Source organism: Puntigrus tetrazona, chromosome 24 (genome assembly GCF_018831695.1).
Source record: "Puntigrus tetrazona isolate hp1 chromosome 24, ASM1883169v1, whole genome shotgun sequence".
Classification (NCBI taxonomy): Eukaryota; Metazoa; Chordata; class Actinopteri; order Cypriniformes; family Cyprinidae; genus Puntigrus; species Puntigrus tetrazona.
Window position 1 is genome coordinate 18076769 of NC_056722.1, and position 22992 is coordinate 18099760.

At 38.4% G+C, this 22992-nt stretch overlaps 3 protein-coding genes across 4 annotated transcripts; 2 read left to right on the forward strand and 1 right to left on the reverse strand.

Annotated features, from left to right (window-relative positions):
- Positions 1-1195: 1195 nt before the first annotated feature.
- On the forward strand, positions 1196-3324 carry gtf3ab (general transcription factor IIIA, b). Its single transcript, XM_043225852.1, has 9 exons — positions 1196-1387; positions 1486-1580; positions 1968-2064; positions 2149-2237; positions 2326-2399; positions 2485-2568; positions 2653-2885; positions 2971-3024; positions 3096-3324. The coding sequence occupies exons 1-9, from the start codon at positions 1271-1273 to the stop codon at positions 3219-3221; spliced, it is 969 nt and encodes a 322-aa protein (XP_043081787.1). The 5' UTR covers positions 1196-1270; the 3' UTR covers positions 3222-3324.
- Positions 3325-4290: 966 nt separating this feature from the next.
- On the reverse strand, positions 4291-20123 carry lnx2a (ligand of numb-protein X 2a). Of its 2 annotated transcripts, none has more exons than XM_043225658.1 (11): positions 19993-20123; positions 17130-17662; positions 13780-14003; positions 12625-12762; positions 12140-12339; positions 10953-11321; positions 8948-9127; positions 8432-8609; positions 6767-6992; positions 5801-5959; positions 4291-4825 (listed from the first exon to the last, which is right to left on the reverse strand). In XM_043225658.1, the coding sequence occupies exons 2-11, from the start codon at positions 17531-17533 to the stop codon at positions 4690-4692; spliced, it is 2214 nt and encodes a 737-aa protein (XP_043081593.1). In that variant the 5' UTR covers positions 17534-17662; positions 19993-20123; the 3' UTR covers positions 4291-4689. The 2 variants fall into 2 exon arrangements, with proteins under 2 accessions (XP_043081593.1, XP_043081592.1); XM_043225657.1 differs by having other exon boundaries at positions 13768-14003.
- Positions 20124-21362: 1239 nt separating this feature from the next.
- si:ch211-140b10.6 (protein POLR1D-like) lies at positions 21363-22876 on the forward strand. Its single transcript, XM_043225812.1, has 3 exons — positions 21363-21506; positions 21907-21981; positions 22121-22876. The coding sequence occupies exons 1-3, from the start codon at positions 21484-21486 to the stop codon at positions 22497-22499; spliced, it is 477 nt and encodes a 158-aa protein (XP_043081747.1). The 5' UTR covers positions 21363-21483; the 3' UTR covers positions 22500-22876.
- Positions 22877-22992: the final 116 nt, after the last annotated feature.

The following is a 22992-nucleotide window of genomic DNA, read 5'->3' on the forward strand; positions in this document are numbered from 1 at the left end:
GGAAACTTTGATAGTGTCCGGATGACTTTTGATTTCCCACTTGAATTTCTAAGCCGTTGACTGTGGGCTGTTTAGATTTTGGCCGTTTACGGTTGTTCATCCTTGAATAATTTAAAGGTGCGGTCCCTGTGAATAATTACTACATGAAAGTTCTGGATCAGATAATTCCAAGCTGGAAGAGAAAAACAATACCCCCTTTGCCTCAGGATAGCAGGAAATGAGAAATAGGTTGCAGTATGTTTTGATGTAAAACACGATCACCTTGGGACACATAGGAGCAATCTTGACTGTAGTAAATCATACATATCAGTGAGCTGTTCTTGGAGGCTGATAAACCACAATTAGGGCAGTAATTTCCACGTGTGTGTGTGATGGATGGAGCCAGGCAGTCTTTTAAACACCCTAGACAGACATATTCATACACAGACTTCAATGGAGCCACTTGACGGTTTAATATCCACATAAATCTCTGTCAGACAATTCCAAAGACCTTCAGTCCCGATCACAAGCCTGTGAAGGTGAGCAGTTAGTGTAAGCGTTTATCAGGTGTTACACCAGGTGTGAATCACCATGGAAAATAAACAGTGATGCTGGTTCATTTAGTAAAAATAACTAGATGGAAATAGGAGAAATATATTCAGACAAATTCACACATATCAATTGGCTATATATCCATATCCAATACATATAGGAAATTTGCAAAAACGAAACACGTATATCAAACCATATCTAAAAGTAAAAAAGGAAGCAATACCAACAATAAAAACAGGTAATTAGGCCATATTAGATATTTGTATTTATGTATTTATTTTTGATGTATGCGCTCCAATATTTTACTCCAATATCTTAATTTATTCTTGTTTATTTCACCTCAAACAGATTTTACAGACTGATTACAGTTTTTAATGACAGCAATAACAAAAACATGAATTGAGGGCCTGACACGACGTCACGTGTCTGTGACGCGCACAGGCAGCCCTATTCAAATCAGGAACAAGCCATGCCAACTTGTGAGAGCGCGACACTGCAATTTAGTGAGTCAAAGGCATTTAGTGATTCGTAGTGTATCTTTTATTATTAATAATGCTAATGCAGAATAAAAGAACATGCAGGGTGATAGAGCACCTGGTAGTTTTTTGTCGCTACGACGCTCATTGTACTCAGTTGGTATGTTCCATTCACAATAAAACGAAGCTCAATCAAATCCCGGTGTTGTGGGCCGAACACCGATCTGCCACTATCTGATAGTAGCGGTTAATAATAGGCTAGCATGGGTGAAAGACTTAAACATCCGAATAAACATTTAATTTGTTCTTTCGCTGACTGTAAAGCGACGTTTTCAAAGCTGTGGAAGCTGGAAGCGCATTACTGCAGACACACGGGACTGGTGAGTGACTGCAATCGATAACCGGAGTCTTCTCTGCGTTTTAGATACTTTGCCAATGTTCATATTAGCGCTAAGCGCCTCTCTGAATAATTCACCAGAAGCCCTTTGCTTGTGGAGACTGCGAGAAGAGCTTTTGCACCCGTTGTCAGCTCACCCGACATCAACTGAGTCACAGCGGGGAGAAACCCTACCTGTGAGTCCGCACGGATTATTTGTTTACTTCAACTTGCAGATGACTCGGTTGTTTCCACTGATTCGTCTATAGTCTATTTGCTACTTTATTCTGCTTTTTGCAAGTGTTTTGTATGGGGTTTATAAAATGTTCGTAGTGACGCTTGTACCTGTTCATTTAAAAAGATTCATCTGAATCTTCGTCATTGAATCGTTTACGCAACCGATTCACCGACTAATGTAAAACGCTCCCTCCTTGCAGAGCTAGCAAGCTGCTCTGACAGGTGGTTATTGTTGTTTTTCTGATGCCTAAAAAGGTCTAGTTGAGCAGTTCGCTAAGTAGTCAGACGTTATCCTTATTCCGCTTTTGTGCACATTTCTGCTCCTCGACTGGTTCAAATCGGTAAAGGTGCTCAGTCAGCGGGTGTTCAGATGCGTTTTCCACGCCTGGCAGCTTGAAGAATCATGTTGCTCATGTTCACCACCAAAAAGAGAGCTGTTTTGCGGTGAGTCACTTGAATAATTGTGGTTTTGTTATTCATTTATTTGTTTAAATGTCTTGACAATGTTTTGTGTTTGTTTTTTTGTAGTGCAACCATCAAGGCTGTGGAAAGGAGTTCCGTAAGAAAAAGCAACTGAAAATTCACATCTGTGAGCACACAAATGAGTGTCCTTTTGTGTAAGTGTTACTTTAAAATTAGTTTTGGGGTTGTGTGGGTTTTTTGTGTGTGTGTGTGTGTTCTAACTGGTTACTTAATTTCTGACAGATGTGACTTTGAGGGGTGCGATGGCAAATTTGCTTCCCCTAAAGCCCTAAACCGGCATGGGAAGATGCATGAAGGTAATGTGTACACAAGGCAAAAACCTAACTTTTTATAAAATAAAATAATAATAATAAATGCATAACCTTCCTTCTAATTTTTTAGGTTATCCATGTGACAAGGAGTACTGTACCTTCAAAGGAAAAAGTTGGTCAGATTATCAGAAGCACAGAAAGACCGCGCACAGAGGTATGTTCTCAATCCCTTTGATAATTCATTTTGAATTGGTTCACTTGAACGATGTTCCCATGCTTGGTCACATTTTGTTGCCAGTAACCCTGCCATGTGATCAATGCAAGAAGACGTTCCACAACGCCTGGTTTTTGCAGAAGCACAAACAATATGTTCACTCTGGGGAGCGGCGCATATTTAAATGCATTCGTGAAGGCTGTGAGAAGAGCTACACCACAAACTTCAACCTCCAGAACCACATTCTGGTCTTCCATGAAGGGAAGCATGACTTCACCTGCCCTTTTGCAGGCTGTGGTAAAGCCTTTGCTATGGAGGTCAGCGTTCTAACTTATTGGGCATGCACACGCAGAATGTAATGTAATATAAAACAAAAAGATAAGTTGAGTTATTTTCTTGCAGGAAAGTCTGAAAAGGCACTTTGTGGTCCATAACCCTCAGAAGACAAAATTGGAGGTAAACTTGCGCTCAGTGTGCGTTTCAGTACGTAATGTTTTGGAGATGCTCAACTAAATCATCTCTTACAGAAGCCAAAAGTCAAGAAGCGCAAGAAGACTCCATCCAAAACAAAGTTGTCAGATGCTGCTAAACTATCTCAGCGTCTGCAAAACGTGTCCTTGACTAAGACCACATCAAAGAAGCCATTGCCTTGACACTTTTTTTTTTTTCCCCCCATAGTTTCCAAGTTTTGTTCAGTTTATTGACCCAACGTTTTCAGTTTAGATCACTTTACTAAATAAACGGTCACTTCTGCAACTCTTGTTTTGTGGTGAATAAAGTTCATGATGGTGGAAAGGAAATGCTTGTTGGTTAACTCTGTCCTCTTTAGTTTCACGCAGAGTGCATACTTCTAGTCAACACCTGAACTTTGACAAAGGCAGTTGTCAGAACTGCTTAGTCTTCAGTTACAAAAGTAGTTCCCTGACTGAGTGGCTTACTGCAAGTGTGTACGTTATAAATGACAAAAGGCCTATGAACGTGGACTAGTGAGTTTGGCTGTTTTCTGACAATGAAAAGGCATTTGCTCATGATGCTGAATGTTAGGGACATTTTGCACAGCAGGGAAAAACTTTACTACTCAATAGTCTGTTGTGATTAGCCTTTCTGTGTATTTAAGACGAGCAAAAGCTTTAAAAAAATTTTCTTGCTCTACAGTAAAATGTGAATTATCATACGCTTGTGTGAACCACAGACCTTATTTTAGGCATTTGACAAAAAAAATCCACTGGTTTCAGTATAATGTAAGAGGAAGTGCTAAAACAAACTCAAATGCATCTTTGCGGCGCTTGATTTCATGCTTTTAAGCTCTCTTGAGAAATACTAAAATGATACAGCCTTTCGAAACAAATTAAATGCTGTTTCATAAAGATTTTAAAGTTTTGTTTTTTTTCATCTCTCTTCTTCCCCCTGCCAGATGGTGTAGCAATGGCATTTACCAGCGTGAGCAAATGGGGACATGCTTAACCAGCCAAACCTTGAACTTTTGCCCAAAGACGGCAGCAAATGCTAAAATCCTCCGTGAGATATTGCTGCTAATGTTTTCAAAGATTTTTTTAAAAGCATTTTAGGATGGTAAATATTTATCCCGTGTTTTTTTATCTCTAGAGAGCTTGCAACTTACGAACATTAGACCTCTCCAAGATTATTGTAGCAAAAAGACTGGATCAAATCTGATTATAAGTGGATTTAGAAATCATTTTTACACATCAACTGAGGCTTAACTCTTGTATCCTCACTGGGAAAGATTTATTAAACAGCTGTGCACATTCATACATTCATACTTGCACGCATACACTTTTGTTCGGTCTCTCTTTTACACAAACATTCACAAACGTAGATCACATTTAGAGATAACATGTATATAAAACCTCCGGTAGAGTGGACTGCTGATCGGCATGGTGAGGGGAGACCTTAAGGCTGCTCTCCAGAGGGGGGTGGCCTCATGGGCGTGGCAGGTTTTCTAAGGCCTGGTTTATTCAGCATCAAGTAAAAGCATTCGATTTTTCCGAGACTCTGGCTTTGACCTTATGGTGCCTCCGTGGCAGAGAGTAGAACACATAGGACCATTAGAACACACAGATATGAGCACTGTCTGAGGTGAGGCATGGCGTCCTGGCGGAGTTAGATCAGGCTTCCTGGCCAGGACACGACGGTGAGAGCTACCCTGCTCCGCTGCTCCTTCAGCATTGGCACCAGGGCAGAATGACTCATGCCAGCCGTGGACAGACTGTTCACAGCCACTATCATGTCACCGCACCTGAACGGGAAATGAAACCGTGTGATCGTGTGAATGCAGTGCTAAAGAAGCACCGTTTCAGTGAATTCGGTCAGAACGGTTTTTCATCAATCGGTTACATTTACTCTGAGCTAGCTGTTAAGTGACTCACCAGCTCACTGAATTGGTTGGTTACTGAACACCACGAGTGTCATTCATGTGTCTGTGAGACTTAAATTTTAACATCGATGGGCTTTTCAGATCGTAATGAGGGTTAAAACTTGCCTTAAAAATGCCTTAGGAAAAAACATTACAGGTTGCATGCTGACACAGAACTATGTCACTTACATATTTTAAGATATGTCGGAGCAAGATATTTTTAGTTGAGACAGCTCGAACATGCATATTAGTCTGGGACTAGCTTTGTCTGTGAAACTGGGGGACAGAGACTTGTTTCTTGTTACCAAATGGTGGTTGATTGGATGGAGGGCAGGCTCCAAGGTTGCAGTTGATTGTAATAAAGGGGTGAGGGACTAACCGGACTGACTGGAGAAGCCAGAAATTCAAATTTACACTTTGATTAAATTATCTGCATTGATAAGTTGTTCACAATTAAAGGAATTATTCATAAATATTATATTGTAAATATAAAAAATAGGCATATAGGAAATTTCCACTTCATAAAGTTAATTTGTAATAAATAGTAATTTATTAATAAAAAGTACATATGTTGTTATAAATATTTTAAGAATAATATGATACAAGAAATTATATTAATTTATTAATCATATATTTAATTAATAAACCTATTATTTAAATACTTGTAATAAAACGTAGAAAAAATAGTATTGTTTTTTTTAGTATATAGGAAAAAATATATATTTTATGCAACACTGATGGCCAGAGATGTAAGCTTGTTTTTTAACATTTTAATTAAGGTAATGCTGAAAGTGCTGTATCATCTAGCCGTGAAGCATTAGGTCATTGTTTATTGTTTGTTTTGTTGTGCTTGCTCACTTTAAACGGCCATCGTAGTAAGCGGGTGTTCCAAGGACGATAGTCTTGATAAAGAACGCCTGGTTGCTGTGGTTCTCCTCATAACCTCCAACAATGCTGAAGCCCCAGCTGCCAGGGTGACTTCTGCGCAGGACAATCTCATGACTGCTATGCAGGTAGCTGTGACAGAGAACCAGAGAGATGATGTGGAAAAACAAGTGAAATAAACAGCAAATATCTTTTTTCCTTTTTCCTTTCTTTTTTTATTACGCAGAAATCAAACATGTTATTTTGGATTGCTTAGAAACTAGGGGACCAAAGAAATCATGAGCGCAAAAAAAGAGAAACACAGAAAAGCAAATGCATGTTGGTAGGAGATATATAGAAATGGAGGATTTGGCACAATGACAGGAAGTGAGAAGGAAACAGAAGGGTGCCAAAGCAAAGGGGACAGATGATGAAGGACAGAAGGGAGGGCAGAGTAAAAAAAGGAGGGAGTGAGACTGGACTGAACGACCTGAGACTGGGCTGAAATGGGCTAGGAGCAAGTTATCTCCACATGCATGCTTCATCTGATAATCTGCAGCTGTTGATGTTTACATCACGACACAGCCATAATCCCCTCGTGGGTTAGCACTGCATAAAGCTGCTGATCCAAAACACATCAACACTACAGATATTTTCCAAGTCATCAAAATAGCTGCATTCTCTACCTTCAAAGCCGTTTCCACCCAGATTTGGACGAGGAAAAAAAAGTAGGTGAACCTGGCATGATGATAGTCTTGGCCAGATTGCTTTGACTATTTTAGGGTTATTTGGATCAGTGCTCAGCAAGGTGAGAATGCTATTTTAAGCCTCCCAGTGGAGTTCAAAGAGAGCCATTTGGACTCCTCCAAAAGTACATCCACTTTAATAGAGCAGCTTGTTTCATTCATCAAAGATCTCCCCAAGTGAAGTTCTACAAAATCTGATTGACTGCGCTCTTACCTGGGAAGTCCAAGCCACATGACCCATGAAGGCGACCAGCTTGCGTCATAGTCGTTTTCGTGCGGAGGGAGAAGTTCTTCGTCCGGGCCCGGTTCTTCAACTGTGTTCACCTCTAGTGCCCTCAGCTGGACAGAGGAGGACGCGGCGCTGGACTTCAGAGTGCCCACTGCCTCGCTGTGGCTCAGATAGGTCAAATCTTGACCATTAATACTCAGCAGTACATCCCCTGAGCATTGAGAGACAACAAAGACACTTAGAGACACTCCTAACAGCCACACAGAGAGGACTGAAACACGGCTGAAGCCCCACAGAGACAGGTTTCGCTTCAGTGCACTTTATCATCAGAGACAACAAAAACCTCAAAAACAACCTCATGAGTTTTGCGTATATGTGTGAATCAGACACACGCAGCACAATCAGTGTAGTCTGATTCCCTAATGAATGACTGTTCTTAATTACTCGGCTCTTTATAGCAAAACCAAGCACATGCTGCACAACCAGTTTAGTATGATTTCTGAAATGAAGAGTTTTTTTTGTTTTAGTGTATGAAACACATGCAGTACAATGAAATGACTCTGTCCTTCTTTGTGATTTAAACACAATCAGTGTAGTCTGATTTTCAAATTAATAACTCTAATTACCGGTCCTTTTCAGTAAATCAAGCACAATGCTGCACAACCAGTGTAGTCTGTTTTTTCCAAATAATGAGTCATTTCTATTTCGTAAATTAAGCAAAACCAGTGTATTCAGATCCTGATAAGTTGGTTCTATATAGTACAGCAAACACATACTGTGTATTCACTTTAGTCTGATTCCTAAATGAATGAGTCAATTTATTTTAGTGAATCAGACACATACAGCACAACCAGTGTAGTCTGATTCCTGATGAATAATTCTAAAATAATTGGAGTCAGTTAGCAGTTGAGTGTGACCATATTTTAGTTTTCAAAAAAGAGAACAGTGGTGGCAGGATGTAGATGGGGTTGGGGGTTGTTTTTGAGGCAGGTTAAAGTACCCCCATAAGAAGACCAATTTCCATATTCCATATGAAAACTCAAAAGGTATTCAACAGCTAAAAGGCTTCCTACAAGTGACCGTCCTTCACAAAACTTAACATCTACCACAGGTTTATCATAGGTAGAAAGCAAAATGTTTCGATACCAGCATTTCAATTGAATGTAATTTATACAATATTTCAAATCTTCAGCCCACAGGAAAAAAACGATGCAGACTCAACAGTTTGAAATCAGCCCAGTTTTGTGGCAAAAGTATATATATTCGATATTAGAGTGTTTGTGGGAGCAGGTAATGGGCAGAAATTGGGAGTGGGATTAAGAAAACAGACCCGTGCAAGGCTTAAATACAAAATGCAAACAATGAATGGCGACTGTAGAAAGCAAAAGCGGAATCCCTGACATTTTGTGTGATTTAGAAATGCCAGCATACAGCGCAACCAATGTAGTCTGAGTCAGTTCATTTTAGTGAATCAAACACATAGATCATTATTTAGAGATGAAATGCTAACAAAAACAATCATTGTTTTTCCTCAGAATAACACAAATCATGTTATTCGCCACAGTATGTATGAAGTCCTGTTTGGTCCATGCTTGGGTCAAGATTATTTAGATACTAATTTAAGAAAAAAAAAGGGTTTATGTAACCTACCACGTTTGATTCGTCCATCACGTGACAGGCAGCCGTGGGGCTGGACGCTCGTGACGAAGATCGGCAGCTCTCCGCTCTTGCTGCCCCGTCCCCCTGCCACAGTCATACCCAGAGACTCATGCGGTTCCTTCTTCACAGTGATGTGTTTCTCCTTACAGGTCACACACTGGGAGAGATCCTACAAAACACAAGCATTATAGCATCAAATCTAAATTTGTCTCAAATGCGGAGAAGGAAAAAGGGAAGCCCATTTCTAAATTGACACTCTGATCGGCTCTCAGTTGAGTGCTGTTCATCTTCCCAAAGGGAGCAGCTCCACTCCAACTTCGTAATTGATCTCATAATAGATTCAACAAGGAGTAATTAAGGTTGTGGTCTGAACTCATGGAAAAACTGGAAGCTACCCAGATGCTTCGGAAATAGGGCTCCCTAATTACGTCTCCACGATGCTAAAATAGATTCTGCAACACACACACAGACTTGCTCTCGCTCTTGGCCGCAGTCGTTTGTACTCACTCTCTGGGTGGAAGACCTGGCAAGGTGCAGACTTGGGACGGGGCTTGGGGTCGCAGTGCAGGGAAGAGGCGGAATGTGTTCATGGCTCCAAACATCCCTGGTCAAGGTGGAGCCTATGTGAACGGCCATAGTCTGCTTGCTGGACCGGCTAATCAGCAGATTGACTCTTTCTCCACTAGCCTAGAAGACGACAGTAGGCGGTCCGTATAAATACCTAATACTCTTATATTGAGTGCCGAGGTGGCTTTATATCTGACAAAGTCCTGCCAGTGCTATTCTTAATAATGCTTTAGCTGCCCTTTCTCTGTGTGATCGGGGCAGCCAGATGGGAGAAAGCAGCTCACGTAGACATAAAGATACTATCAATCACATTACCCTCTGAGCGAGGCAGCAGAGAGGGTGTCCTAATGTCCCAAAAAGGCACTGAGATTTGCAAAGATGACAATAGCGCTATTATTATGAGAATATTTATTCGAGGAAAGAAGATGTTTATTTTCTTGAAGAAAATGTGAGCGGTCACCACCGCAGTGTGATGGTTGTCAGGAGGAACTATGTGGTTGCTAGGATGTTACTCACAGGTTTCCGGGCTCTAGACATGGCCCTCTTTCAGTGTAAGTCCATGGATTGTTTTCATTCAATATTTAAGAATACAGAATGGATTGGTAATTATATTGATTAGTGGCCTATATTAGACTTGTTCGTATGGCTTTACCTAATTATCTAAAACATGTGCTGACCATGTGTTAATTTAAATGAAGCTAAAATAAGAACTAAAACCTAAACTTATAAAAACATAACTGAAAATTAGAAATGTAAAACTAAAATGAATACAACTAAAATAAAATAAAATAATTTGTATATAAATATAAAAACAACAACTAATTAAAATGACAATAGAACTAAATTTACAGTGAAGTTGAGAATATAAAAATTAAGTTAATTCAAAATATTAATAAATTATATTGCTGTACATAAATGCTAATGAAAGTAAAGATAATTGGTAACACTTTACTATACGGTTCATTAGTTAACAACATTGGGAAACACAAACTAAGAATAAACAATAATTCTACAGCATTTATTAATCTTAGTTAATGTTCATTTTAGCAAAGTTCATTTTCAGTTCATTTTAGTACAAAGTTGTGATGTTAATATTAGTGAATGCACTGTGAGCTAACATGAACTAACAATGAATGATTGTATTTCATTAACTAACATTAACAAAAATCAAAAAATAGTGTTATGAATGTATTGTTCATTGTTTGTTCATGTTAGATAATACATTAACTAATGTTAACAAACGACACTGTATTGTAAAGTGTTACCAGATATTTAGATACTACTAAAATATAATAACAAAGATAATTAATGACTTTTGCCGTCATGTGTTGCTGTTATGGTTAACAACATGCTGAAATAAAATATAAAAATTACAAGAACATACTTACCAAAAACCTAAGTTGAAATGAGAAATGTTGCATGGCAGCTAAATAAAAAATTTTTTTTGTTTTTTTTAAAGTAAACAAAAATACTAAAATTGAAAATAAAATAAAATACAGCTTAAAGTAATTGTTGTTTTAAATGACGAGAAAATAACTAAATTACTACACTCACAAAATTAAATTATAATTGAAAATATTATAAATTAATTACATTAAGTTAATATTAAAATAAGACTTAAATGAAATAAAGGTAATTCAATTACCTTTGCTGTCATCTATTGCTTACTTAAAGTTAATGTTTAACAACACTGATAATTGAATTGAATTGAAACACTGTGAAATGTAAGCTTTATCAAATCTCAGAATAAATATCCAGATTTCACCCTTTAAGATATAATTCTGGGGTGCTTAAATTCACTTTTAGTTTTTAGTATTATTAGATTTTTTATTCATGTAGAAAACAGTATAGATGTCTATCTATCTTTTAGCCATTTATCAGTTGGCAAAGGTCTACTAGTGTCCTTATCTTAACCTGAAATGCCCCACACATGCTTTCTCTCTACCTGTATAATCTGAGCTGCCTGCTCAGGCGTGCCGTGTCTCAGGTCATGCTCGTTGACGGCCAGCACTCTGTCGTTGCTGCAAAGTCGTCCGTCTTTAGCGGCTAACCCTCCCTCCAGCAAGTCCAAGATAAACACACCCGCTTCATCTGTACGCCGCACCAGCTTGATCCCCAGCTGCTCGGATGACTCGCGCTTGTGCAGGGTGATGCGTATGCTGGCAGGGCTGCCCTTGGGTGAAGCAGTCGCTGCAGGTGGCCTGGCAGAGCAGCGGCGCTCTCTCAGAACCGTCAGCTGCAGGGTGGTGCAAGGACGGGCCAGGGTAGAGCGGGCAAAGTTATGGGGCACGTTACTGATGTCTACGTTGTTCACCTGCAATGGGAAATGTAGAGGAAAACGGAATATGTTTGACATACAGACCAAGCTTTTGTGTCGGTAGCTGTTGGTGTCGAAGAGATTTTTTTCTTGTTTTTTACATTTTTGATAAAACAGAACTTAATTTGTTAATATACGTTTAGAAATATTCACATGTAAATATATATATATATATATATATATATATATATATATATATAAAATCAATATTCAATATATTAACATAATTTTTTTTTAAATATACACATGCATGTGTGTGTATTTTTATATAACTAATATACAAAAAGTACACGTGTTATGTGATGTGATTAATGGCTATTAATCATTTGACAGCACTAATATGTATAATAAAAAATTTAAAATAAGAAATCATGAGAACATATCTTTTTATTAAGTTAGTTTAAAGGGATACACATACATATAACATTATCAATGCATTTAGTATCATCACTTAATCAGTTGAATGCCTCTATAAAGTCTATAAAAACGACAACAAAATGTTTGAAAAATCTCCTAATTGTCTAATATCAAATTCTTCACAAATTATATCTCAAACTGAAACAATTATATCATAAAAAAGAAAGACTTTCCTTTTCAGTCAATGCACGAAGCTTAAGATGTATTTCTGGGTCAAAAGGATGAAGCAGGTTTTGGTGAATGTCAGTTTGAAGAATGCTGTCCTGCATCTATTAACGCTGATAGCGATTCTGCAGCCACTATTCATTAGAGATCTTCAGAGATTGATTAAAGTATCAGAGCTGATCTGCAAATAGCACTTTTTGAATCAAACGGTTATTTTGGAACAACGACAATACCTGAAGTATTTGGTCTCCGGCCAGCAGCCGTCCATCTCGAGCTATAACACCGTCCCGGTACACCTCCTGTATTACCACGTTTATCAGGGGCGTCTCGTTTCCACCCACAATGCTTATGCCCAGCTCTGTGTAGGGGTTTGCACGATGAACCTCGATAGTAGTGATTTCTCCCTCAGGTAAAGATGGAAGCTTCACGCAACCTGAAGAACAAGACGTATGGAACCCAAACAAAGATATCAAAGGTGTTTTAAGGGATAGTTCATGCAAACGTTATTTGTTGTAGGGAAACAAATACTATGGAAGTCAATGGGGAAATGGGAAAGACTGTTGGCTCTTCAAAATATCTTTTTTGTGTTTTTAACGTAATAAAGAAACGCTTTTAGTCAGGCATGAGAAAGCGAGTGAGTTATGACTATTTTAATTTTTGGGTGAACTATTTCTTTAAGAAACAAGGTTTAGTCTAGGGCTGTGTGAAATAATCATACCTTCTTCAGCAGAAAGAGGCAGAGTTTCAACAAAGTCCCATCCTGAAGAGGCAGAACTGCCGGTGCGGAGAAGATGAATGCACGGGTTGCTGAGAGGACGCTTTACACGAGGAGGAGCGCACTCTAAACCATGGACACCTATGAGGGGCAAAAACACAGCCGGAAATATACATTTCGCTCCATAAAACATGTAAGTCACCACAGAGTATTATGTTAGCTTAGCAACATGTGCTAATCAGATCTCTAACGGAATAAACTATAAAAATGTATTGATGAAAACTGAATGAAATTATTATGCGACTATTTCGCATAATATTTGTGTATGTTATGTATTTTTTGTTTATGTTGTTAATATAGGGGGGTTTTATATAATGAAATATATAGTTATGGTCCAGACATTGGAGGATCCAAAAAAACTAAAATTGTGGGGCATATAAATTCATATTTTTTATATATGTACACAATTTTAACTGTATCTCAAAAATGGCTTTAATGTTTTTGGTTTTTAATCATACTCGATACCAAATTAAGCTTTTCAGTTAAAAAATAACTAAATTTGGCAAAAATATTAAAATCTAAAAATTAATACATTACTTAAGCGATTATTACTTTTTCGGTGTAACATTTCTATTATCAAAGAGATGTCAAATGTTAAATATTGAGCTTCTACGTCTTACACTCTTTGACCCTTAAAACTGAGCTGGTGGATGGATGGATGATTTGATTGGCCAGCTGAAACATTTTGACATTGATGAGCACTGTTAGACAGACAACCCTAACAAATATACATTTGAAACTTTTTCTCATACTAGCAACACATAGCGCAGTGTATCATCTAATGCAGCAGAACCAAATCAAGAATACTCGACTTGGTCCCATAAAAATATGTACCTCTGTGCATTTTTGTGCAACACTGTTTTTACGTGCCTTACTGAACGATTCGCTGCAGTTTCAAAGAGAAACGTTTACTGAGTGACAGGCACACTTTTATTACAATTATTGATATAGGTATGTATTGCAGCGATTCAGAATTGAAATATCTTTGAGCTGTTGCTAAAAGTTAATGCTTTATTATGTTGGAAATATGCCTTACACCAAATCCAAAACTAAACCCACCCGATAGTGTACATGTCTGGTACTCACTAAGGTACTCACTGTCTTCTTCAGTGCTTTCCTCAAAGGCAGGGTTGTCTACGCCAGGCTCCTCTGTCCATGTAGGAGCATTGTTGCATGCGGTGGATCCAGCAGGTGGTGATGGCGTACTCTCCTTCATCTCGGTCTGAGGGGATCTGGGAGGGTTGGTCGCTGTGACCCTGTCCTCACTTCCCTCCATCCGTGTCCGCTCCAGCTTTGTTCGCTGACTCTGTGTTCCAGGACACCTAGACCCACACACATACAAACACATTAACAGAAATATTTTGGAGGCTAAATACACAGAGGCCCATTTGACATGAAATTGAGAACAAAGGCATGAAAAAGGAAACAAATTTCATGAGAAACCTTGTGCTACATCCTCAGGGCAGATGTTATTCCAGGAAGGTGCTGATATTGTATTCCCAAACCCAGTCTACCGCAGCGTTATTTTTAGTAATATTTATATACTATTATATATAAATTATTATATATATATATATATATATATATATATATATATATATATATAAACATAGCCTTTTTTACATGTGTATTTATGTACGCTTGTATTTATGTATACATAATAAATGTACATAGTACACACACATATGTTTATTTTTGATGTGATTATATGCAATTAATAATTGCAATTTTGTTTTTAATCATTTTTAATTTAGTCACTTTTTTGCCATTTTCATTAGTTTGGTTTGTTTTTTATTTTATTTTATTTTATTTCAATTACCAAAATCAAATTTTTTTAATTATTTTAGTTTTAGTTAACAATAACAACATTGGTCCAGCGAATCGATGGGATCTTTCTTTGCCTTTGAGCTTGGAGGATTTTAGCATTTCTAGCGTGACTGTCATATAATTAACAGCGCTAATTAATTACTCTACGCATCAGTGGGGACAAAGACCTGTAGGATAGCATTACACGCTGAGGTCTCATAGTATAACAAGAAAGCATGGGATTGTCAACACAGCTAAGAGAAGACAGCTAATTCCGGCAGTAACTCTGCCTTCTCTTAGGAAGGTGTTAGCGCCTTGTTAAGGTTAATCTCCTTGGGTCTTCTTCAGTTAAGATGTAAATAAAACATTGTTGCAAATAAGAGTAAATTAGGGATTTGAGATGATGACAGAACTTTAACAACTTTTATTTTTCAAACTTGTTTTTACAAAAACAGTTAAGACTTTAGCTAATTTGTCCTTTGATTTGTGCGCTAACTCAGCTTTGAACTATTAAACTCACATTTGGCTTTAGACACTACGCCAAACTCTCAGTAGGCCAAGACCTTTAGCTGTTCTAAAGGCAATCCTATCTTGTGCACCAGAACTACTCTTAACATTTGTAACCACTCTCTATTATCTCTTAGTACTAAATACCATACGGACCTTTCTAACTCACCATAGCTCTGGGTTGCCCTTGGCAGTCTCACAGAAGAAGTGGTTGAAAAGGTTTCTAGAGTTGAAGTTTCCCAGCATGGCTGAAGAGAATATGAAACTGCTGCTGTCCAGTGCATTACACAGGACCGACTAATCTCCCATCACATGACAAAGGGGCAAATAATCCCCAGATGGGAAGTCAGATCAAGCCCAGCAGGCTCCACTCACAAGAAAGTGACTCCTAAAGTCACTGGAGCCTTTGCTAAGCTTTATTGTCTTACTCTAACAGATACCAGAGTATGATACTTGTTCCTTCTGCCTGTTCTGACTAAAAATCCCCTCAGACATGTGGTAATGCTAAAGTTAAACCGTTGTATTGTGCATGATGATGAGGTTTATTAGGAGTTTAGGTAATATTCTGATAAATGAACAGTACATTCCAATTAAGAACCTAAAAAAACACTTACTATGTAACACTTTCTGGTAGTACTGTCTGCTACTAATAATTGAGGTCTTAAGGGGCATTCATAGGCACGCAAATGCGGGAGACTGTAAACACAAGCTCACTGGACGTTCACTGCACTACAAGTTCAGGTTTGGTAAACTTCTTGACCTGCTAATTTGCATCACGTGAAGTCATGTGACCGTTAGAAGAATGATAGATCGTATTGTGATCTTTCGGCTGAATTAAAAGAACACTAACTTGAAAACTGCAGGTTTGCAACATTGGAGGAGTGGAGTGCACTGTATTATAAATATTATATATTATTTATTTTAATGATGTTTTTTAAAAAGGTGTCAAAATAATCCTCACTCTGACTTCATCGGTCTGCCTGAAAACAAATTTGTGTTTGCAGGCTGGTAAAATGAGCGCTTCTGAAGAACACTTTTCCTGTCAAGAAACAAATTATGTTGTTTTTTTTTTAAATAAGTCAACTAGATTACTTTTACTGGCTGCAAAGGCAACAAGATTTTTACAGTCCATAGTTTTGTGTTATATATGTAACCATTGTTATGCACGTTTCCAAATTTGGTATGCTTTTATAGAAAAGTAAATTACAGTACATAAATATATATATATATATTTCTTTCCAGATATAAGAGATATATGAAATATATTGTTTTAAATCTATATCTATAAATAGCAGCCGTTCACAAGAGTATGATGCAAGCGTGTGATGCTGCTGATGAAACACGCGTGCGCTGCGCCTTGTTTACAAGCAGAGGAATGCACATTCGTTGGCATCATGAATGGCAGCGGACAGAAGAAAAGAACTGTTGAATAAAGTCATTATTTTTGTTTTCTTTGCACACAAAAAATATACAAGTAGCAGGTTTGGTGAGAAGATCTCTTATCTTTACCTGTATTCTAATTTGGTTTAATTGGAGTTCCTGAACATGAGTAATGCCCCTATGGGTATGCATGTGGGTACGCCTCTTTTTTTTCTTTTATTTACTTATTTATTTTGTATTCATGTATAGTGTGAATATTGATTTGATATTTGTGTATATACATATTTCCCTTCGATTGTTTTCTTTTAATAAATATTTGATTACAAAAAAACATGTATATACACATAGCTTAAAAAAAAAAAAAAAAAAGTTGAACCAATAATGTCACATAGAATATTTTAACAATGTCCTTACTACCTTTTGGGAAATTGAACGTAGCAAGGGAACTTAGAAATTGAACGTTCCCTTGCTGTCTATGCAGGGACAGAAAGCTTTCGGATTTCATACAAAATGTCTTACTTTGTGTTCCAAAGATGAACAAGTTCTTACAAGTTCGGAACAACACGAGGGCGAGTAATTAATAACATAATTTTCATTTTTGGGTGAACTATCTCTTTAAGTACATTTAGAAAACAGTATTCCAGTTTTTCTACTTCAGAGTAGAAACCATTTTCACTGCACACGACCATAATATGACTATTTCAACAGATACTGCGTTTGATATTAAATAGTGTAAATATTCATGAGAGTTTTACCTGTGTTTGAGATGTGCCTCCAGGTCGCAGCGAGGCATGCTGAGTGAACAAGAAGGCGTCAGCGGACAGGTGACCGACAATTTATCCAGCAGCTTGTGCACCAGAATGCTGGAGCGCCGGCAGACCTGGAGCTGCAGATGCGCACGGTCCAGCGGGCAAAAGTCCCGTTCCTGCAGAAAGCTGCGCAGGCAGCGGGCACAGAAGGTGTGGCCACATGGTGTATCCAGGGGCTGAACCAACGGCTGAAGGCAGATGTGGCACACCAAATCATCATCCACTTCCAGGCGATAGTTATAAAGGTGGTTCTCCCAGGAGCGGTGAATCTGTCCGCATTCAGAGCAGAGGGCCTCCAGAAGAGCTTCGCTCACCATGCCCGGGTCCACTCCCTCTCCCAGACTGCCCATTGTGCTCGGCTTCGGCTACACAAACGCACTCAGCGGCTCGGTTAACGGGGGCGTCCGCCCCATGGGCGTCAGAGGCTGCGCGACTCCGGCAGGGGACGGCCACCCCCTGGTAGACGGTGTGACATCACCCTGAAGGAGGAGAAGTGAGGTAACTGTTCTGAATGAGAGAACGTGTTTGTGTGTGTGCCATGTGTTGTGAGGATGAGATTATGTTGCCGAGCAGTGTGGGTTTACTCCTGCACATTAATCTCACTGTGTAATCTCTTGCTCTCTCGCCTGGAGCAATCTTTCAATCCCGCAGAGGGAGAATTATCATGGATTGAGGCAGGGAGCGCAGAGTCAAGAGGTTTTTGATGTGAAAGTGAGAATGGGGGGCAAGAGAGGAGCACAAAAATAGACACCGTATGAGATTTAAATTGCAAACTCACCCGAATCATTAAATACAAATATTAATCAAAACCTTCTAGATTATAATTAAAAGCATTCCTCTGAAGGCCCTGTTTCTAATTTTGATACAATGCAGATTTAAAAGAACGGCTGACATTCTATTTGCTCACCATTATGCGAGCTCAAACCTTTCTTGCTTTAGTGAAAGAGCATTTTTTACATTTCTGATAGTATTTTTTTTTCTGAATTATTAGGGTGAATGACTGGGCCTCCAAAAAGCACTATAAAGGGAACATAAAAGTCATCTGTGTGCTGTATTTCACATCATACAGCTGTTTGCTAGCCATTTTTTCACAGAAAACGTTGACATCCGCGATAACTGAAAGAAATAGTCGTAAAGGAGTGTAAAAACATGAGGGTCAGTAAATATGACAGAATTTTCATCTGTCTGTGAGCTACACCAGGGGTCTAAAACGTCTATAGAGAAAATAAGTAAACATAATATGATAAAAATAAATAAACAATATATTTAACAGTACATTACTAATATGTAATAGACCTTAGTCGGGGTAGCACTATATTTAATTCTTGACATAAATGAAAATGAGGCTGTGAGGGACAGAAGTACAGAGCGTTCAGGCGGAAATGGAAAGTCATAAGTTATGATCGTATAGTGTGTGTGCCATTGTGAAGACTAAGTATATCCCTCACTGATCACATGCCATTTAACCTGATTGTATGTAACGGAAACTACATATTGTCCATATGCATTTTTAAACTGGGCCTTGAGAATATTCCCTCGTACGAGGATGATCAAACTTGGGGGCCGTAGCGTCTAAATTATTGAAAACCCCTTAACTAGGCTTCAAATAATTGGCTTTTTGAGGCCACCGAACAGCAGGGGGCATTCTATTGGCCCGACGATAACTACAGCCTTTGCCTGTATTCGCGGTGTCTGACAGCTGTGCATCCGTGAGCAGCCCCGCGCTTGGTCTGTCGATGGCATCTCTGTGACTACCTGCCTCTGTTTTTATCTCGCAGCTGGACATGAATAAAACATGAGGACACAAGGCTTCTCTGTTCTCACTACAAAGCCCTGTCAACGTCTCATCAGACACACATAGCCATGCACCCTTGTCCCGGCGCACTGTAAATGTCTTAATGTGAACGGTCGGGTCTAAATGAAGAAGCTCGCGCTTAAACCTCATCCCTTGATAGCATGATGTGGGACTTCATTACATAAGGCTGGGATGCCTAATGGCCTTTGGGCAGCTGCCATTAGTATTTCTATTCTATGCTGGATCCTCTGATGACTTTTAATCACAAGGGAGTGTTTAGATATTGACCGCAAGGGCTGTTCAAGGCCACTCACTTGTTGTATCCTCGTATCTTTAGCTGCTTGTCACAGTTGTCTGTGTTCTCACTTGCAAAATGGCACATTCGCGCTTATCTGGCTGCCTGGCGGACGAAGAATTAAATGTTTGTTCAGCTGAGCTGACATAACAAAACAACAATGAATGGCTGTCCCTTAAACGTCTACGGAGGAAGCGAGCAGTGTCCGACATGCTCCATGTAGGGTGATCTCTAAAGACTTTATTTATTGAGCAAACGGCTTTCAGGAGCAATGACATGTTTCCATTCTGCAGTCCACATCTATTCACAAACCACCATTTTTGACACCCATCTTGCATTGCTCTTTCCAAATCAATACATTGACCTTATTTTACAGGAAGGTTGCACATTCACAAACAGGTAGGCAACAAAAATAAATTAATGGAGAGAGGGCGCTTTCTCTGTTGAATTAAAATGTCTGTGGATGCCACCTGCATGAATTGTCTCGTTAATAAGGCGTATTCAATCCGGATCTATGACACATGCATATATCGATATCTCATTATTATTGGTAAAGAGCGGCTCGCTGTAATATTTTTCGTTTGCTGTCTCTCTCTCTCTCTCTCTCTCTCTCTCTGTCTGTGCTATCGCCCGTACAATAGGCGACAATGACATCTAACAAAATGCGTGTGGTAATAAAGGATCAGCGGGTGATAATATGAGTATTTGAATAACATTACCTATTCGCGTTCCCTTCGGATGTGAACTCTGGCCCCGAGAGGGGAGAATCGTGGAGCTCTATCACATCCACCGCAGCTTGCCCGAGCCGCATCCGCACGTCAAAACACCCCCGTATCTGTCTTGTAGCGATGTCCGATTCGTGAACGAATGGCTCTTTTGAGTCGACTCTTTTGAACGAATCGTTCAAACCGGTTCAGCTGACTTGTCTAAACAATTAGTGCATGTATTGGACTGAATCGGCGCAGAGGCTCTCGAGTCAAAAACTGGCCGACTCGTTGAACCGAGATCCGTCTCTTTCAAAAATGCCCAGACGATGATAAATGCCTTTGGAGTGAGCTATTTATAATGTATAAAATTAATATGAACGATAGAATATGAATATAAATGTATACAACTTATTTTAATTAAGTAGTATATAATGAAATAACTTAACACTAGCTCTCTAGTGTTTATTATTTTTGTTTAAGTTCTTTTTGTTAATTAAAATAATACACCTTGAATATAAATAAACTATGTATAAGATTAAGCTGGACATAGCAGGGGTCACAGCACTTAGAGTAGGCTACGTATTGTTGCACTTTTATTGGTTTGATTGCTTCTGTTAGCCTTATTTGTAAGATACTTTTGATAAGACATCTGCAAAATGATTTAATGTAACTAAGGATTTGAATGATAAAGAATAGCAAAAATTTTACAAATATGTTTACAAATTACAAATGTTCTGGAAATATATGCATGACTTGAATGTATGATTTATCAACAAAATGTAAATGTAAAGCAAAAGGAAAGTTGGTTTAATTTCAAACATAATTAATTAATTTGAAATCAAGAATATAATAAATTAATGTATTTCATTGTTGCTATTGTTATCCAAATTATACTTATGATACAATTAGTGGATTTTCTGGATGTAGTGGCTAAAACAAATTGAACAAGGACGTGTGATATTAAAATAAAGACCTTATTTATTAAATCTTAAGATAAATTGAAATAATAAATAGCTTTTTAGAGCATCCACGTGAACGTTTTAGAGCATGTACTACGCAAAGGGACCATGTAATGACGTAAAGAACCACCGACTCATTCATGAACCGCTTCATTCAGACGAACTGTTCAAAAGAACCGATTCGAGGAACTTCTCTCAGCATGGAGGCGGGCACTCAGGCTGTCAATCGAATATCAAGTGTGACCCATAAGGTGCCTGATTGAAATGCGACCGTGGAACATAGCATAGACTGTGTATGTATTTTAGACGTTGTAGTTCTTAATTATATATACAAAAACTTTACTGGGAATTTTACTGTCAAGTTTATTTCCGCAGCCGAAGTGGGATATATTTTACATCTGTTATTTAGATTAGGACTATTATCAAGGACTAGTCAAACGGGGTCCTTATTTGGGTCCTCAAGTATTGTAAATAACATCAGTTAGCAAACGGAGCTGAAACGAATTAAAATTTAACACTGAATGCGTTTACGTTTAAATAAATCATGGATGAAACTGAACTAGAGAGGTATGACATTACTTATGATACTTTTTGTTTTTGTTATTGTTTTTGTTTACAACCGTTTTAGTGGGCTAGTTTGTGATGTTATGTGAAATGTGTGACCCGGCTGAGTGCAACTGTTCAACGGTCAGTGAAGATGTATAGTTAATATGTGGTCAGCTATCATACTACATGTAACAATCATCTCTGATATCTTACAAGGAAGGAATTATTTATTTATATAAAAATCAACCATGTGTTTTGTGGCATTACCCGTTCTGTTGCAAAAGTTTAACGTTACAGAAATACTGAACACTGTCCCTGCAGTCTGGAATGAAAATAAAACAGCAATTGCTTCTGTCCGGTATGTAACAGTAGTACATTTACCCGTTTCTCTCACTCATGTAAATATTCTTTCCTCCATCAGGAAAGCAGTGGAGGAGCTCCTTAAAGAAACCAGCAGAGCAAAAGTCCGTGCTGAGACGATGGGTGCTACTGGATGGTAAGTGTATATAATCATGTTTAAAAGGTGCAGAACATTGCATTTGTCGTGCATTGGCCTAATATCTTATAATTACATTATTTTGGAAATTCCCTTACATACCTTGCATCTAAAAGCTCTTTGAATTGCTGTTTTCTAGGATGAAATGTCCACTTGGAAGCACAAACAAGCGCTTTCTTTTGAACACTCTTCGGACCTCTGCTGTGAGGGGTCAGCCTGCGCATCAGCGCGCTTCGGAGAGGGATAGAGATGAACATAGGTACAAAAGAGCTTGTGAAAAACATCGCAACACGGACTGTGAAAAGTGCAATCACAAAAAAGACTATTCGCACAGAAGACACCACTCCGATTCTCATTCACACGCTTCCAAACGCCGCTCTTCCTCACACAATCATTCACCATCCCGAAGAAGACACTCCCCTCACCTCTCCCGGAAGTCAAAAAGGACTCGATCTCGTTCACCAGTGCGGGACAGTTCCCCAGATGTCAAAAAATACACTGACAAAGGGGGGAAATGACGTAACGCTCTCTTTATAGCATCTTTGTTTGCTCTCTACATGTCCTATCAATGCAATATTTCCATTAAGTTGCTGAACAATAATATTAAAATTGTATTTAAAAGAACTAAAAGACGGATTTTAAATATTGTATTGAGAGAGGCTGTGAATATCATTTTTGACTTCTAAGGGTGGTTTTCAGAGCTTAGTAGGTCATTGTGTATATATTTATATATATATATATATATATATATATATATATATATATATATATATAATATATATAGATTTATTTATTTATTTTATAAACATAATTTGTGTGTGTGTACAAACAGTAGATGTGTTTATCCTTTCTGCAAATTAAAACTGACCAGCAATAAAACCAGCAATAAACATGATTTTCGTAGCTGCAGTTGTAATTACTCCAGAATGCATTAGCAAAAATGTAGATTTTCTTGATGTTTTGTTTAAAAAATGTTTAGAAATGAACGCGTGTGCAATAAACGCGCATGCT